At 37.3% G+C, this 19,276-nt stretch overlaps 2 protein-coding genes across 2 annotated transcripts; both read right to left on the bottom strand.

The window, feature by feature from the left end:
* Positions 1-1,936: 1,936 nt before the first annotated feature.
* On the bottom strand, positions 1,937-11,586 carry LOC137490613 (uncharacterized). The gene is made up of 9 exons (XM_068219024.2): positions 11,014-11,586; positions 9,598-9,732; positions 8,130-8,249; positions 6,476-7,660; positions 6,193-6,287; positions 6,024-6,074; positions 4,516-5,008; positions 3,846-3,951; positions 1,937-3,412 (listed from the first exon to the last, which is right to left on the bottom strand). The coding sequence occupies exons 1-8, from the start codon at positions 11,285-11,287 to the stop codon at positions 3,848-3,850; spliced, it is 2,457 nt and encodes an 818-aa protein (XP_068075125.1). The 5' UTR covers positions 11,288-11,586; the 3' UTR covers positions 1,937-3,412; positions 3,846-3,847.
* Positions 11,587-15,529: 3,943 nt separating this feature from the next.
* On the bottom strand, positions 15,530-18,775 carry si:dkey-37m8.11. The gene is made up of 6 exons (XM_073937637.1): positions 18,154-18,775; positions 17,934-18,029; positions 17,552-17,782; positions 17,452-17,474; positions 17,260-17,378; positions 15,530-16,178 (listed from the first exon to the last, which is right to left on the bottom strand). Exons 1-6 carry the CDS (start codon positions 18,547-18,549, stop codon positions 15,691-15,693), a joined length of 1,353 nt encoding a protein of 450 aa, XP_073793738.1. The 5' UTR covers positions 18,550-18,775; the 3' UTR covers positions 15,530-15,690.
* Between the last annotated feature and the right edge of the window lie 501 nt (positions 18,776-19,276).

The raw sequence follows: 19,276 nt of genomic DNA on the forward strand, positions 1-19,276 counted from the left end.
CTGTGGTGGACAAGGTGTCTTGATGTTGCTTTGACAAGAGTCTGTGAAGATTTACACTCGATCATTAAAGAGTTTCTTTTATTTCTTGAGTTTATTTTTTAGAATTAAGTCAAAACTAAATATTGTGTGGAGAATAAATATAAAAACATTTTGAAAATAATAATGACGACACATTTATTCATTCATTCATTTTCTTCAGCTTAGTCCCTTATTTATAGGGTCTCATCACAGTATCATCAAATATTTAAATATTTTATGAATAATAAATTAGAATAATTTCAAGAAAAATAGTCAAAACAAAATCATTTGAGATCAATAAAAAAAGTCAAAACCAATAATTGAAGAATAATAAAGACAAAAACAACATTTAGACAAAAACAAAATCAGCGAGAAACAGAGAAACATCAAGAAGTGACGAAAGCCACATTAGAGAATTAAAGAAAAGTGGAAGCAAAATGATTTGAGAATAAGAATATGAGGAAAATTATTGAGAATAATAAAGTTGGAACAAAACAATTTGAGAATAAGGTGTTAATTTCGGGAATAATAAAAAAATAATATTAATTCAAGAATAAGTCAAAACATTACAAGAATAATATTCAGAATAATTAGAGAATAATAAAGTCAAAACTAAATAATTTCAGAATAAAATCAAAACAAATAATATGACAACACTGAAAACAAAACATTTAGAGCAGCAGTGTTTCAAGTCGAAGCGTTTATAGAAAATAAATGTATATTTGTATTTATAGAGTCACAAAAACTATATTTAAGAATAAAAAGTAGAACAAAAATAATTGAGTATAAATAAGTCGAAACAAAATTGTGGAAAAAGTTGAAAGTAAATAATTTAATAAAGGACTAAACTAATAATGGCAATTTATCCTGTGTTTTACATTTCCTTTGCTCGTCCTATATGTGGTGAGAACTGGAGAATCTTTTGACGCATGGTTGAAAATAAAGCAAAAAAAGCCAAGAGATGATGTATGATCAAAAAAGGAGGAACGGCTTTAATTGTGCAACAGAAACAAAAACAAACAAACAAAAAAAACAATAATAGATAATTTTTTAGATGAGTATAGTCATAAAATGCTCAAGCGGCTGTGCACTCCCAGTCAGCCACACTTCCAACCAGTCACACAAATAAAGTTGACATGACAGGAGTGCCCAAACTCAATCCTGGAGGGCTGATCTCCTGTAGAGTTTAGCTCCAAGTTGCTTTAACACACCTGCCAGGAGGTTTCTAGTACACCTAAGAGCTTGATTAGCTGGTTCAGATGTGTTTAACTAGGGTTGGAGCTAATCTCTGCAGAGCACCGGCCCTCTAGGACTGAGTTTGGGCACCCCTGGTCTGTGAGGTGGTTGTCTGAAGGTTTGTTTTGTGCAGAAAACAGCACCACAGGGGGAATAGTCCTTTGGGATGTCAATGAAGCCATTCTTTAAAGCAGTGGTCCCCAACCCCCGGGCCACAGACCGGGACCAGTCTGTAGATCAATAGAATAAATTATCTTTAGGTTGGCAGATAAAGTAGCTGCATTTAAAGCCAAGCTGGATTTGTGGGGACGCCGCGTGAACAGAGGGATATTGGACATGTTTCAAACAGTAGCAGGGATTTTGTGTGAGACTGAGCCTGCGCCCTCACTCACCAAGCTGGTACACGATCACCAGTCTTCGCTGTTACAGTTTTTGACAATGGCCATGACACTTTTTTCAATACATTACAGGAAACTCCAGACTGCACATTTTCCTATCTACTTGTGTCGTGAAATGATTTTAACCAATAAATGTGGTGTATCGGTTCTCAAGCATTATACTTCAGTGCATTTATTTTGTTTAAATGTGTGCATGTCTGCATTTAACAACCTGTCCAAATATAAAAATAGCCTCCATTTGTCTTATATATAAATAAATAAATAAATAAATAAATAAAGCAGCAGTCACTTTATTATGTCTTTATTAAGAAATGCACATTTGTCTTTCTTACATCATGTCATGTGCGCAGTATAAAACAAGTTACTCTGTACAGTAAAATACTTTGCTTTACACAATAATAAATGATATAAATAAATAAATGAATAAATATACAGTGAAAAAGGCAAGGCAAGTTTATTTATATAGCACATTTCATACACAGTGGCAATTCAAAGTGCTTTACATAAACTAATAAAAAAGACAAGTTTAGGAACATAAAATGCAGACAATAAAAATTATTAAAAACAGATAAAAACAAATTAAATTGAGTTAAAATAGGCTATAAAAGAATGAAAAAGAAAATGAAAAACATAATAGTGCGATCTGTCGGACGTAGCACAGTGCTCATACAGTAAAGGCACAGCTAAACAGATGTAATAAAAGCAACACTGGCTCATTCTGAAAATGTATCCCTGTGTACGTTTCTGGGGTACATGAATTATGTAGCCAGAGGTAAACGTAAGGCTGCATTTCATCTTTAAAATGAACGCTACGGGCTGGTATGACACTGTATGGACGGCATTTCCACTGTTACGTTTGTCCAGTGGCTCGATAAGTTCATCAGCGGACTTGAGATACAGAGCGAAGTTGACCACGACAACAGGGGTTAAGTCTGGTGAAGAACAGGTCCAGAAAGCAGATAAGACTAAAACAAAAGCCAAAAAATTAAATAATCAAGTAAATAGCAGCGTGAGAATGTGGTAAAATCTGAAAACGTGGTAGAAATCAGGCGAGTGCTTTCTTTTTCACGATTGCTTTTTAAAATACTGCTGTTGGGTTAAGGGAAGGGGGTGAATGGGTCAATTGGTGCTTTTGAAAACACTATCGGTTGGGTTTAGGGAAGGGGGAGGGTGGGTCGGTTGATCAGTCAGTCAGTCAGTAGACATCGACTTCTAGTGGATTTACGTGAGAACAGCAGGCGCAAATGGCACTCGCGAGAGAAATTTGAGATCTGAAAGCGTACACAGCGGCTCTGGTGGATTCACAACAAACAAAACTGCAAAACAAACGCAGCATATTTTGTCAATCTCCAGAAATGTATATAGAGGTGCGTTTTCAGAATGAGCAAAAAGTGCAACAGTGCAAAAAAGTGTCTTTAGTATCTAAAATATGGTCTAGTCGTGATATTTACAAGTCAAATCATCTTTATTTACACAACACTTTATACAATGTAGATTCAAACAAACACAGATCAAGAAAACATCAATAAAACAGATCAACAATGTCAGTTCAGTGTACAAAAGTCTCTGTTGAAGATCAGTTCAGTGTGGTGTAAATGTCTCTGCTGATGGTCGATCCACTGAAGAGCAGCTCCACCAGTCCAACTCCAGCAATCCAGGGCTCTTGAGCTTTGCTTCTGGATCAGGAAAAGCTTCTTTATGGTGATTTTTGATGATTTTGTAGATTTTTTTGTAGGTTTTTCTGCTTTGTGTGTGAAATTCTTACATGAGGAAAAACAAAGGAAACATTAAGCCATATCAGCAGCACATTTAGACCAACACAACAGTCAAATCATCTCGTCTGTGAACGGCCTCTTAAAGCTCCATCAGTCGACTGATAAAACTGTTCATCCACCGAGAATGAGCATCACACACATGCAGATATCTGCTTATATGCAGCAGAGTTTAGTCAAACACAGTCATATACGTGTGTGTTCGGCTTTCATTGTCTCAGTTACCATCTTCTAACATTGTGTTTCTTCTACATGAACTGTGTTGCTGAACATCTTTAATGCTTGTTTATCTTGATGAGTGTAAAGTGCACAACAGCATCCTCGCTCAACTGAAGATGATTCAGAAAACCAGAAAACTAATCAGCTTTGTGTGTCCCGCTATTATCACTGTAGTCTCCTACTGGACCAGTGGTGTGTTTACCTTCATCCCCTCTTCATCAACAGCTTCTTCATCCACTCGTGCTGTAAGATGTCCTCCAGTGTCCACGAGTGTTCCTCCACACACTTTTCTATCAGATCACAGCACTCTGTACAAGGAGAGAGAGAGATAAAGGAGACGTTTATGAAGATATCTTCTGAAATTTGAGATTAAAGAAGCTACTGCAGGGTTCTGGAGGGCCGGTGTCCTGCAGAGTTCTGCTCAAACCCAAATCAAACACTCCTGAAACCAGCTAATCAGTGGATATATCTGACATTACCCCCCCTGTACCCTTAAATAGTGCACTGTTTGAAGGAGCAGCCATGTGTAGTGGTCTCCAACCATAGTGGACATTCTGAAGCGCACTCAATCAATCCCACAATAACAAGTCTACAACCCATGAACACTCAAAGACTAGTGAATACCCATAATGCACTGCCAGAGTTCAAACAGATACAGTCAAAATGACTTTAAGTTCACTTGAAGATCTTCAAGATTAGAGTTGGAGGTAAACTCTGCAGGACAGCGGCCCTCCAGGACCAAAGATGCCCATTCCTGAGCTAATACAGATGGTGATGTTAGATTCTGTAGTGTCTCTCCAGGTTCTGTCCTGGTATGAGACTACAACAGGTTGAGGTTTGGCATGTGTATTTATCAGTGTCTGTTCACTCACCGCTGGATAAATTGGGGTTAAACTGAAGTCGATTTCTCTCTCCGTGCCCGCTGTACAGTAGCGCTTTAGCATTCACCATGTAGTGCAGCAGGTAGCCTAGGTTAAAGATGCTGCTCCGGATGAAATCCACATATTGGTCTTCCCTGATTTTGGAAGCACAGCCGAAGTCGATCAGCTTGAGGTCCAAAGTCTCCGTGTTCACCAGGACGTTTTCTTCATGCAGATCGTTGTGAGAAATGCCATGGTCAATGCAGTGCACGACTGCCTGGACTAACTGGTGCAGCAGGTATCGTGCGACCTCTTCTGTCAGCCTGCCATGACTCTTTACATATTCCCGCAGGGATACGCAAGGTTTGGGGAACTCCATGACGAGTGAAATGAATCCTTCTTGATCAAACCACTCGTACAGTTCTATCAGGTATATGCTCGGCGTAGGATCCTTCAGGATGAGCATATACGCCGCTTCTTTATACGCAGGTTTGGAGCAACCAGGCTGAAGAGGAAAAGAGAACAAGGGTTAGTAGCTGCAGATCAGCTTGCATCATAAAGGCTGCATCCAGAAAGATCTGCATTATATAAAGCATCAGTTCACCCAGAAATTCAAATACTGTTGTTGGTTACTTTCCTTCATGTTGTTTCAAATAACTGAGACTTTCATTCATCTTCAGAACACAAATGAAGATGTTTTAGATTGAATCTGAGAGCTCCCTCATCCTCCACACACAGCAAAAGTCCAGAAGAGACAAAAACATCCTCAAAGGAGTTCACGTGTCTTCAGTGGCTCAACTGTAATCATACGATGCTCCAAGAACACTTTTGTGCACCAAAACAACTGAAAAACCACTTTGTTTGCTCAAGTCTTCTACATCAGATTGGGGTGTGCATTTACTACAGGTAATGTGACACTTGTGTGTTGCACTGCCTGTAGTAAACGTGCACCCTGACCTGATGCAGGAGGAAAACATTGGCAAACTAATTTGCTTCTACAGTGTTTAAAGCACACACAACTGTTCTAGCAGCCTCATATGAACACAGCTGAACCACTGAAGGCATGTGGACTGTTCTGTCCTGAACCTTGAACATCTCAGGACCCTTGCTGTCTATGGAGAATGAGGGAGCTCTCAAATTTCTCAAATAAACTATCTGAAATATCTTAATTTGTGTTCTGATGATGAATAAAGCTCTCAGAGGAGTGAGGGTGAGTAATCAATAATTGAATGTTTGGGTGAGCTGATCATGTAAATGAGCTTTACGCTGCTTTAGTGTTTGTGTATCTATGATCAACATCGCTGTCCAGCTCTTTTCTCTTACAGTGCTGCTGTGAACTACAGGAACTGTTTACATTAATCAAAGTTCACCATCAAAATGATTTTCTTCAGCTTGAACATGAGTAAAACTTTCATACAGATTCACATGACTGGATTTTGCCTTTTGAAATTCCACTACGCCTCATACATGCGTCCAAACCATTACAGAATTCAATACTGAGTGAAGTTTTGCCAACTTACGGCAGAGATGTGACGGTCGTCCATTCTCTTGGGAATCTTCTTGATGGCAACCTGAAAAGCAAAAACACAATTATTAAGTTTTCACATTGATCAATCTGTCATTTATTTAATAAATACACAAGTTTAGATCAAGTTACATAAGAAGTCAAATGTACACTGAGAGTTTTACCTCCTTGCCATCAGATTTACGGACTGCTCTGTACGTTGTGCCGAAGCTCCCGGATCCCAGAACTTTTCCAAAGCTGTAGAGACTGTGCAAAGGTGCTGAAAAAAGAAGAGATTGTTTAAGTGTGTTCAGTTCTCTCATACTGATACTGCCTCACATTACCAAACATGCTACAGCAGCATTTACAGCAGCACTGACTGAATCAACATTGATTAAGAAACTTTGATGAATGTGACTCTGCATTTGTGTTTGCTACGTGACGTTAAAGTGTTGTCAGCAGACTCACCTGTATTTGCATCACACTTAAAGGATCCTAAGGCAGAGGACGACTTCACATCTGCCGTTTCCTGGAGACCAGATGGTCCAGGAACAGGCTCTGGTTCCGAATCGGCCGAATTCTGCACCTCAGGTTCTGGAACTTGATTTCCAGTATATCTGTAACAAAAGCCCTCATGGACAAACTCTGGCTCAGGATTCGCAGTGTCCCAAAGCCAAGACGGCCCAGGAGCAGGATCTGAATCTGGGCCAAAAGTGTTCTGGAGCCCAGACGCTTCTGGGACAGGCTCTGGATCTGGAACAACAGAGTTCTGGAGCTCAGACACTCTAGGTATAGGCTCTGAATCTGAATCAACAGTGTTCCAAGGACCAAACACTCCAGAAACAGGCTCTGGGTCTGGATCAACAAAGTTTTGGACCACAGACACTCCAGGGACAGGCTCTGGGTCTGGATCAACAGAGTTCTGGACTACAGGCACTCCAGGCAGAGACTCTGGATCTGAATCAACTGAGTTCTGGACCACAGACACTCCAGGCACAGACTCTGGATCTGAATCAACAGAGTTCTGGACCACAGACACTCCAGGCACAGACTCTGGATCTGAATCAACAGAGTTCTGGACCAAAGACACTTCAGGGACAGACTCTGGATCTGAATCAACAGAGTTCTGGATCACAGGCACTTCAGGCACAGACTCTGGATCTGAATCAACAGAGTTCTGGACCAGAGACACTTCAGGGACAGACTCTGGATCTGAATCAACAGAGTTCTGGATTACAGGCACAGACTCTGGATCTGAATCAACAGAGTTCTGGACCACAGGCACTCCAGGGACAGACTCTGGATCTGAATCAACAGAGTTCCAGGAACCAGACACTCCAGAGAAAGACTCTGAATCTAGATCTGAATCAACAGAGCTCCAGGAACCAGATACTCCAGAGAAAGACTCTGAATCTAGATCTGAATCAACAGAGGTCCAGGAACCAGACACTCTAAGGAAATCTTCTGAATCATTAGAGTTCCAGGAACCAGACTCTCCAGAGACAGATTCAAGAGAGTTCCAGGGAACAGGCATTCCTGGTGGTGTTTGGGGCTCCACTCTTGTCCTTCTGAGGAAAGACTTCTTTATGGCCTTCCACACTCTCTTGAAGAAAGCACGGACTCTGCTCCACCTGCTGCCTCGTGTTTCAGGTTCTTAATGGAAGAAAGACAACAAAGAACATATTTAAAACATGACAATCAGTTATTGTTTAGACCTCTCTGAAAAGGTTTTCTCAGCTGTGGCAAATAAAATAATACATTAAACTGCCTCTCTCGCATGTCAACTTGTAATAAAACTAAAACATTACAGGAATAATAGTGAGCGGGAAACATATGTCGACAACATGTTTAAGATGTTTGCCTGTCAACTTGATTAAAATGAGTAAAACAGACACTTTGTAACGGCTTTCATTATGGTAATGAAGTTTGTTGTGTTACCTTGGATCGTTTGGACTGAACAGGAGCAAAGTGTGCACACGACTCAAACATGATCAACATCACATTATTGAATATCTCCTTACACTGTTTTTATATATATATTTTTACTCAAGAGGTCAATAAGCCTGTTTCCCGTTAATAACATGTTTATATTCTACAGTGGAGTGGTTGCTGACAATCTCACCGGTCGTGTCTTCCTCCACAATGTTTTCAACATAAAGTGCTGTACTGGCATCAGAAAGCATCGTCCAGTCCTCGTCCAGCCACGGACAGAAGCCATGGCAGAAGCTGAGGGTCTCCACATCTAAGCATGAAAAACAGAATCAGAGTCAATTTCCACAAACAGAACATTCATGTCAAAACGTCTTCATTGAACACGATCTCCACTTAATATTCTGATGACTGTTGGGATAATAAGGAAAACCGATGTGTTTTAGCTGTTCCTAACTTCTTCTGTCTTCGCCATGTTGACAGCACATAATATTTCTCTACCTATGTTGCAAGACACTAGCATTTTTGTGTTTAACGTGATATATATAGACCTAACTATGATATTCAGGTTAACTAGGTTAAGGTTAAGTCGTTGGACAGCAGTGCTTTGTACAGTAGAGAATAATAAAACAATTAAAATAAACTAAAACTGCTTTTATTGCAGTAAAACTAAAAGAAATAAGACTTTCCACAGAAAGCAAAGCATTATAAGAAATTAGAGGAGTAATGCATCACAAATCTCCAGGTTTGGATCACATTAGGGTTTTCTGAGTCACTGATCGGCCCATATTCAGATCAACACAGATTTGCTTTCCATTTATTACAAGCACAGAACAGCAAGGAACATTTATTATTAACAAAAACAACTTCAGAGCCGGTGATTTCAATAAAAAAGGCAAGAAATAAGCAGCTGAATCAATCAAATATACTGTTAAAGTGGAAATGCTGTCAAACTTTCATTTGTCTGTTAAAGCAGGGTATATACAGGAAGCAGAGGGTAAAATTCAACACCTAAGAGCTTTCTGAAGACTCTGTCGACACATTTTAAGACCTCATCGCCACTTTAGGTCTGAACAGGTAACACTGGCGACATTGTACATATATTCACTAAATACTGACTGTAAGAAACTAATCCTAAACTAAAACATTACTCATATACTTTACTAAAATGTTAATCCAGAAGGTTTCGCCTACAAATCAGGTTTCAGAAAGCAACACAGCACTTTAGAGACATTAGAAAGCTGAACATTTTCTATATCTACTTGTACTGAGAGCAGATATATATCTGTAATTTACTTTATTATCTGCCGTTTCTCTTTCTCCAGTTTAATATAACACATGCTGTGATTTTAATAGAGTGTTTTGGATGTGCATGTGTTGTTTTGGCTAGGCCAAGTTAACAAAAGGTCTGACTTTAAGCCAATTTACCTCACAAGACAACTCGTCCTCATCCTGTCTAAAACCCACTACTGCTCATTTCTCATTAGTGTTTGATATGTTTTGTTCCTTCTGTCTTTTATACGCTTATTTTATTCCCCCAACACTTTCCAGTATCTCTTTACCCTGTTTTATCTTTATTGTTAACTTAATAGATCAAGTAGCCTGTTTCCCATTAATACCATGTCTATATTCTACAGTGGAGGGGTGTCTGACAATCTCACCGGGTGTGTCGTCCTCCTCAGTGTCTTCAGGAAGATGCTCATCTGATGCTGTTCCAGCGTCTGAATCCACAGCCCACTCCTCGTCCAGCCACGGACAGAAGTCACTGCAGAAGCTGATGGTCTCCAGAAGTGTCCCTGAACAACACAATTAGCCAAAAGAGTCAATTTCCACAATCTGAGATTCGTTCATTACAGGATGTCTTCATGGAAAATGATCTTCACGTAATATTCTGATGATTGTCGGCACAATGAGGAAAGTCTATAATGTGTTTCAGCTATTCCTAATTTAGAGGAAAAATACTTCAGAAAGAGCAAGTTTAAGCTGTTTTCACTCACATCAACTGATTAAAAACATGAAATATTCTACAAATAAATACTACAAATATATAATACAAATACATTTACAGCTGTCCTCGCGTTTCTGTCAGTCCTGTCACACTTTATTAGATTTAACATACAGTGTGTGCAATAGGCTGTGACTCAGAGGAAGTGACATCATGGTCAAGGATGCGTTCTGTCATGGATTTGTGTGATTTGATGCTTGTTTTGTATAATTTTTCTGAGGACGACAAGTTTAAAGTTCAGGCCCTGTCACATTTTAATAAGTGTAAATCTACATTTCTGGTAGAGCGTCCCTTATACATTATATATGAACATATTTCATCAATATACATCAGATATTTGTGAATATACATTACATTAGTTAGCAACAAAGCCCAAACCAGAGCTAATCTAACACAAAACACAATCACAGTCCAAGAATGAGTTCACCCAAATGAATATGTTGAGGAAAATAACAAATAAATGTTTAATAAACAGGAGAAATCAAGAGAAACTCAAAATTACTGAGTTTAGCTGAAATTCTCTAGTGTGTATATATGTTTGTAGTATCTCATTTGCATTTAAATGTGTTTTCTGTCAATTTCTGAACATGTTTGGTGACTAAACTCTTATTTTAATGGATTTTACTGTTTATTTGTGCTGTGACTTACTGTGAGGTAAATTATCCTAAAGCAAGACTTGATTATGGAGGTGTCAGGTGTGAAATTGGCACTTGTGTGACTTTAATAAATCAAATATAACTGTGTGAAAACATTGACAGAGACATTTCTGAGTATTTTACAGTACTATTAAACATAAGTCTACACAAAACACCTAGAAATAGTTTCTCTACTTAATTATTCATGTCAAGCTGGACATTAGTATGGGACAGCTCATACATATAGGCCAGGCCAAAGTCTAAATTTACCTCACACAACTTATTCTCATCATAAAGTCTGCATAAACTCCATTATTGATCATTTCTCATGTTTGTTTCATATGTAATGACATTTATACATGTGTTTTAAGTGCCCAATACAGTAATTTCATCATGTTTAAACCTCAGAAAGCTGTGGTGTTTGCTGACAGTCTCACCGTTTGAGTTTCCCTCAACCTTAGTAGTAGTAGAGGGACCTTCAAGGGCTGAACCGGCCTCTACGGCCACTGTCCGGCCCTCTTCGTCCAGCCTGGGACAGAAGCTGGAGAAGTTGTCGAGTCTCTCCACGCAGAAACCCGCGTCTTCTTTCTTTCCTCCAACACACACAGATGTTGTTGCCGCCATCGCGTGGTCAAATGCAGGCAGTGTGTGTTCACTCAAGTTTTCACTCGTGTGTTCACTCATAACGTGTTTATATCGACAGATATCCATAGATTTAGTCAAACTTTGTAAACGCGAACAAACAATACTTCTTCAAAACTCTCAACTGAAGCGAGTGACGAGAGCGAGCAGTTATGTTCTATTGAGTGACGTCATTTATGGAATGGACATTCTCTTGGCGGTTTATTTTGAAATGTTCAGTTTATTGCTCAAATCTCCAAAACGGCAAAGATGAGTATAAATATGAGACAATAAGACTGTTTCTGTACCTGAATCTGGGTCATAATCAATAAACAACAGCCCACCACATGTTCTGCTGCCTCAGAAATAATAAATAGCTCATCAATGTCAAAACGCTAGCCAATCAAATCCAAGAAGGCGGGCTTTACAGTTCGCAGAGAAGTTATTTATTTATTTTTTTATTTATTTTAAAAAATGATAAATAATTTCCAATAATACAAAATTATTACGACTAAGTTAAGAAATATATAAAATGTAAGAATCAGTGTGTTTTTGACACAATTTCCAATACTAAATATTAACACAACACTGGAAATACATATTGGCATTTTATAAAGGAATAAAAAAGGGCAATACACACAAATATTAAACTATTTATATATATTTTTTTATTTCTTTATAAATAAAGGGATATAGTTCATTAATTTAATAAATTTTTTTGTCGGCTTAGTCCCTTTATTAACCCGGGGTCACCACAGCGGAATGAACCACCAACTAATCCAGCACGTTTTTAAACAGCATATGCCCTTCCAGCGGCAACCCATCTCTAGGAAAAGAGATATAGTTCTTTGTGATTTTTGGTAATTTTTAATTAAAAAAAAAAAAAATAAATAAGTAAAAACATAGAAATAAATAAATAAATAAATAAATATCAGTATAAATAAATCCTGCTCTTCGTTTTAATACTCGGCACACATTCGCGCATGCAATTTTAGGGATCATCTGCGAGTTACATCTTCAGAACCAAAACGCACAGTAACACAAAGCAGAAATAAACTTCTAGGTTTATTTATGGGTTCCAGTAAATGGTTAAAGGCCAGAAATGACTCACTACAGGTGAGATTTTACTCAAATTTTCATTCATAGTTTTACAGTTGACAATTTTTGAAGAGAAATATTTACAGTAATTCATCCAACTGTAATTTTGAGATTTTTAAAGGTGTAGTACTCTTGCAGAGGCCTGAGATTTCACCTATTATCTATTCATATTTTTACAGTAGTTTTTTTTACAGTTAAAATGAAACATTCAATTAAATGTTTTTTTAAACTGTGTTTTGTAAAGGACTTGATTCATGCTTTAACTGAGAAACTCTTCATGATGTAAACTGTACATGGGTATTGTGTGTTTATTAGTCTATATTCAGTGCTTATATTCAGACTATTCCTGCTTGATTTAAAATCACATATAGACAGAGGAGAATGTGACGTTGAATTGGTAAAACCTCTGTTTAATTATCATGGAGAAGCATATTTCTGTTGAACATCATCATGTTTCAGGTTTACTGTTAATATCAGCAGAGCTTTAACTCGACTTTACACGTTTCTCCTGCTGCTTTGTGTTCAGGCATCAAATAAACCCTCATCATCATCATCCATGTGCTGAGTGTGTGTGCTGATGGAGAGAGGATGAACTGGGTCAGAAGAGTGCAAAGGTCAGTCAATAATATGAACAAAATGTAAACAAAACTGAACCTTTAAGACTTTGTATTGTATGAATTAGGCTTCGACTGCATGAAATGATATAAAAGGGAAGTGCCATCAGCTTGCATCATAAAGGTTGCATCTAGATACTATTGCAAATTGTGGGCCCTGGTGTCTTTAAAACAGCCCTTACTTTAGGCAGTCAAAGCAAAGTTCATTCAAATAACTCTTTTGAAAATTCACAGACAGACAACAGTGTTATTAAAATGATGCCGATCACAGATATCCGTAAAAAATGTGCATGGCTGACCAAGACTTGCATTGACAAAACAGTGCTATACTGTAGGTGTTTCATGTCATGTTTTGACTTTATTCTTGACTTTATTATTCTCACATTATTTAGTTTTAAGTATATTTTTCTCAATTTATTTAATTGTGATTTTATTATTCTGGAACTGTTGTTTTACCTTTATTCTCTGTATTTTCACAATGTGTTGACAGTTAATCTCGTTTAAACTTTTATTAAAATAATTTAGTTTTGGCTACATGGTGGTGCAGTGGGTAGCACGTTCGCCTCACAGCTAGAAAGTCGCAGGTTTGAGCCTCGGCTGAGTCAGTTGGCATTTCTGTGTGGAGTTTGCATGTTCTCCCCATGTTCACCTGAGTTTCCTCCGGAGTGCTCTGGTTATGCTGGATAAGTTGGCGGTTCCTTCTGCTGTGGTGACCCCAGATTAACAAAGGGACTAAGCCGAAAATAAAAAGAATAGATGAATTAGATTTTACTTTTTCTCAAATTATTTTCTTTTGACTTTTACTTTATTTTGACAATTATTCTTCAATTATGTGATATCAACTCTATTCTCAAACATATATATTTATTCATTATTCTCGATATGTTTTATTTCAACTTTTTTCTCAAGTTATTTTATTTAGATTTTATTATTCTTGAAATGTTGACTTAATTTTAGAATAATAATGTTGAAATTAAATAAATTGAAATTAATTTCTTTCGACTTTTTCCACAATTTTGTTTCGACTTATTTATGCTCAATTTATTTAGTTTCTACTTTTTTATTCTCAAATTTGGCTTTTGTGACTCTATAAATATAAATATACATTTATTTTCTATAAACGCTTTGACTTGAAACACTGCTGCTCTAAATGTTTTGTTTTCATTGTTGTCAATATATTTGTTTTGATTTTATTCTCAGAACATTTAGTTTTGTCTTTATTATTCTCTAATCATTCTGAATATTATTCTTGTAATGTTTTGACTTATTCTTGAATTATTATTATTTTTATATTCTTGAAATTAACACTATAAACTCAAATTTTTTTGTTCCAACTTTATTATTCTCAATAATTTTCCTCATATTCTTATTCTCAAATAATTTTGCTTTCACTTTTCTTTAATTCTCTAATGTGGCTTTCGTGACCTCTTGATGTTTCTCTGTTTCTTGCTGATTTTGTTTTTGTCTAAATGTTGTTTTTTGTCTTTATTATTCCCAAATTATTGGTTTTGACTTTTTTATTGATCTCAAATAATTTTGTTTTGACTATTTTTCTTGAAATTATTCTAATTTATTATTCATAAAATATTTAAATATTTGATGACATTGGAAATAACTATAATAACTATAAATAAGCGACTAAGCTGAAGGAAATGAATGAATGAATGATTAAATGTGTCGACATTATTATTTTCAAAATGTTTTTTTATTTATTCTCCACACAATATTTAGTTTTGACTTGAAAAAATAAACTAGAGAAATAAAAGAAACTCTTTAATGATCGAGTGTAAATCTTCACAGATTCTTGTCAAAGCAACATCAAGACACCTTGTCCACCACAGATCAGTGTGTTCACCAACGCTTTACTGACTGAAATCCACACAAAGCAAGTTACAGATGACTCCAGATGCTTTTACACATAATCAAGAAGGTTTTAGGTTTCTCACATTTGTAAAGGACTAAACAAATACATTCATTATTTTCTTCTTTAAACAATCCTCAACATCTGATCAGTGAAGTCAGCAGATCTCCTGAAACACACACACAGCACTGTCTATACTGGAGAGTCATCAGATCTACTGTACTCTACTGTATCCTGCATTGCTGTGTTTGGGTGTTTTCCACATGCTGACAGATGTTTTAGAGGAATCATCACACATTATGACTGTACACAGACATTTCTCTTGTCATATGTGAATATTTTAAAGATGAATCTTATATAAGATGTTTCCCAGAGATGGGTTGCAGCTGGAAGGGCATCCGCAACGTAAAACATATGCTGGATAAGTTGGCAGTTCATTCCGCTGTGGTGATCCTAGATTAATAAAGGGACTAAGCCGACAAGAAAATGAATGAATGATTATATTCAATAGTTTCTGTATAAACTGATAAAACCTTCAACAAATCAGATTATTAAATATTTTATTATAATTTTATGATATTTACCTGCTGTTATTTAGACTATTTTTACTATAATCGTGTTAAAATCAGCAAACTGTGATACTGATGTGGAAACCCTGATTCATTATTCATGATTCATGATTTTAGGAATTTGAGTAAGAATTATTCTTTATAAAATTATATATTGAATTAATATTTTACATGTAAATAAGCAACAATTGTAAAAACTAAAAATAAATCTTTATTGTGACTTTTGATTCATTTATTGTAAATTTCCTGAAACATTGATATTCTGATATTCAGATCAACACACTCATATTGACCTGATTAAATATTAGAGACATGATGAAAACAGGAAGATCCAGAACTACAGCTGTAATCTCACTGAACACTGGACGCTAAAATCTGTAGAGAGAATTCACAGCAGAAGAAAGGGTAGACGGTATCAGTGAAGGTGGTTGTGTAAGTGTGTAGATGTTTGTTCTTTACAGGATCAGAGAAAGACACTGTTCCTCTGTCATAATCCAGATCAACTCGCACTCGATCAAGGGCCTGATCAACACGAAAACCAGACACTCTAGACCATCCATAACACACACACCAGACATCAGAGTTAAAGAAACCCCATCCCTTCCTCTGGTGTGATGCTGTTGTTACTCCAAGAATCCAGTATTGACTCTCTTTAACCTCCACGATCCAGCAGTGTTTTCCTGAGTTAAAACCCTCTGAACCCAAAACACAGAGACAACGGTCAAATCTCTCTGGATTATCAGGAACTGATTGTTTGATTCCTCTGTATGTCACTCTGGTCAGATCATCAGACAGGTGGAGACATTGATGTGCCGTGTTTGGATCCAGGATGACAGGAGCTGAAGAGACACAATCAACAGCTGCTGTTATTCTGATGTTCATATAATGATCAATCACAGATTATTCTGAATTATGACACTCGTCTGTTGATCAAACACATCAGACATTTTCCTCTCATCACTGTCAGTGTTATTAGTTTATTATCAGTGTTTAATGCAGCAGAGGCAAACATTACGTGTGTGTGTGTGTGCGTGCGTGTGTGTGTGTGTGTGTGTGTGTGTGTGTGTGTGTTGTAAGAAAATCTCTGTGCAGATTCATGAAAATCTTTAGAAAGAATATTAGTAATTAAATGTCAGACATGATTCTCTTCATCACAATAGGACACATGAACATGATTCAGATCTGTTAAAATAATACAAAATACATTATTAATACATTATTTACAAGTGGTTTTGGTGCATTTCTCACAGCACTATTTACATTTACACAACAGTTCATGCATTTCTCTAAACTATTAGTCTGTTCTGCACATCACAGTAGCAGTTTCTCATTCCTTCCAGCAAACTGCAGATGCTTTTAGACGTGCATCACCTGCTTTCATAAACTCTCTGCTGTTTATAACATGATCATCTGCTTATGTCACGTCAGTCAACATGAACTACACTTGTGAATGCTGAATAGTCAATCCATATTAAACTAACAGTCCTCATTTCATTACTGGAGTCATCACAGACAAACATGCTGAACTAGAGTCAAAATCTGTCAAGATCATTTTATTTCTTGTAAATGTTTTCTAAATTGAGCAATTTGATGACTGATTTACTGTCCTGTGTGTGTTGCAGGTTCAGTTTCAATATGTCCTGCAGTATTGTTTACAGTTGTGCACAGCTCTACCCAGAGGAAGTTGATCAGCTGATTACTTAAAGCTTTAGTTTTTACAGAAGGAGAAATTAAACCGCTTCAGCTGAATGAACATGGAACTCAAGCTTCTGTGTAGTTCTGTGTTAATTCAGCTCGAGCTGTTTAGCTTCACCTCCACTATGATCTTGACTTTCTCCAAGCTGAATCAGTCCAGCGCTTCTGTGTGTGTGTGTGTGTGTGTGTGTGTGTGTGTGTGTGTGTGTAAGAGCTCAGACTCACTGTACTGGACAATGTCCTGCATCTTCTTCCAGACTCTGAACGGCAGGTTGCCCAAGTAGCGAGACACATGAATCAAAGCTCCAGAAGGCATCTGTGGATCCGGCTGTGAGATCTGGACTCTGGAGGAACATTCAGGAGTCAGAACTGCAGTGGCTTTGACTTCAGAAGCAGAGAAACCAGCAGATCACTCACCTTTCCATTGAGACTGGAAACTCCTGCAGAACAAACACACAACTGATCATCAACAACTCAATCAATCATCAATCAATCAATCACTGATCTGAAATCAGACCTTCAGAAAGCAGACGTCATTGGCTTTCAGCATCTCCTCCGTGTCTTTGATCGTGTGTGAAAGAGCTGAGATGTGTGTGTTCATCTCCTCCAGCTTCTCCTTCATCATCTGCTTCTTCTGCTCCTCTTCCTCCCTCAGTGCAGTGATTGTAGCTTCTTCTTCATCTCGGAGAAACTGATGAAGCTTCTCAAACTGCTGTTTAATCTGACGCTCTGTGTGCTCAGCTTGAGCCTGAAATCAAACCACATTCACTTCAGTCATCTCAGACGCTTTCTGGAGCAGCATTCTGGGAACGCCATTGTCAGTGCAGGATTGAATTAAATTAAAATTAAATTGTATTATTTAATGATCAAATATCAGCTGTTTTATGATCAATCCTCACCTTGATGTGTTGAGCCGTTTTCTCAAACTCTCTCTTCATCTCTTCATTAAGTTTACATTTCTCCTGTAAAGACTTCAGTGCTGTATTGAGCTCCTCCTAGAGGTAAAAGTCCAGATAGAGTGATAATGCATTCAGAAAACACAGAACAGACAAAAAGGTCCTGAGAAATACACGTGTCAAACACAACTTTAATTTCATTGTCAGGTATAATGTGTCTCACCTTCTTTGCTGGAGCCATTTCACTGATGGGTCTGAATGTGTGTTTGAGGTGTTTCTCTGAATCTCTGCACACTAAACACACAGGCTGTTTGTCCTCCAGACAGAAGAGTTTGAGTTTCTCACTGTGTAAACTGCAGATCTCCTCAGATCCTGATGAACGGCTCTCATTTCTTTCCTTCAGGAACGACTCACAGACATTTTTTAATCCCAGATTAATTGGAGGATAGTCTTTTGAGGATCTTCTCCTGCAGACGGGACACTCCTGAGTATTCTTGCTGATCCAAAACTGTTGAAGACACTCTTTACAGAAACTGTGACTACACGACAAAAGAACTGGAGTCTTGAAGATATCCTGACACACAGGACAAGTTAAATCATATTCAGTTAAAGAAGACATTTTCACTGTTCCAGCAAGTTTACTTTCACTTTCCAAATGTTTTCTAAGAGAGAAAAACCAAAAGAATCACAGATCTGCAGAAATCTGTACAGAAATAAATCCTCAATAATCCGTTTTCCTCTTTGTTCTTCACTGATTCCTGTTTGATTTTGTCCAGAAATGCAGAAGAAAGTTTGAGAAAGAAGTGAAATGATCATTCATCGAGTCTCTTCCTGCTGAGTGTGTCAGTGGGTGGAGCAGTTCATGGTTGTCTTTAGGTTGTGCAACAGCTCAGACAGGAACATCAGAACAGAATGCTCACAAACACAGACTAAACAATAAAATAAACAGTTTTAACCTCCTTCATTTTCTTCAAATCCTGATGTCAGTATAGTTTCTTCACATGCTGAAGTCACAGTTATTAACAAATGTCTGATTTTGATGCTGATTTTCAGAGTTTTGTAATCATAAATCTAACCGAGGAGACATTCACAACAATTTCCCCATTCTTAGAAATAAAAAACTTACTCAAATTGTGGTTTCAGAAAAGAGGTTGAGTGAAAACTCAGAGTATTTTAACCCTGAAATGAGAGAAACTCTGGGTTTTCCGTTTCAGAATGGCAGGTTTGTTAAACTGGAGAAAGCAGGGTAAGTCAAGCCTGTTTCTGAAAGAGAGGTAACTTTGGCCATGTCTACACTAATCCGCATAAATATGAAAATGGAGTTTTCCTCTAAAACTGTTCATGTC

This window comes from Danio rerio, chromosome 22 (genome assembly GCF_049306965.1).
Source record: "Danio rerio strain Tuebingen ecotype United States chromosome 22, GRCz12tu, whole genome shotgun sequence".
In the NCBI taxonomy this organism is placed as follows: domain Eukaryota; kingdom Metazoa; phylum Chordata; class Actinopteri; order Cypriniformes; family Danionidae; genus Danio; species Danio rerio.

Bases quoted from the DNA above. Each gene is read 5' to 3' on its own strand.
- LOC137490613 (XM_068219024.2), bottom strand. From the start codon at position 11,287: ATGGATATCTGTCGATATAAACACGTTATGAGTGAACACACGAGTGAA. The intron at 7,661-8,129 runs GTGAGATTGTCA...TCTTCCATTAAG, and splicing joins TGTGGAGGAAGACACGACCG to AACCTGAAACACGAGGCAGC. The intron at 6,288-6,475 runs GTGAGTCTGCTG...TTCTTTTTTCAG, and splicing joins TAAGTGTGATGCAAATACAG to CACCTTTGCACAGTCTCTAC.
- si:dkey-37m8.11 (XM_073937637.1), bottom strand. From the start codon at position 18,549: ATGTCTTCTTTAACTGAATATGATTTAACTTGTCCTGTGTGTCAGGAT. The intron at 18,030-18,153 runs GTGAGACACATT...TTTTACCTCTAG, and splicing joins AAATGGCTCCAGCAAAGAAG to GAGGAGCTCAATACAGCACT. The intron at 17,783-17,933 runs GTGAGGATTGAT...GTTTGATTTCAG, and splicing joins AAACGGCTCAACACATCAAG to GCTCAAGCTGAGCACACAGA.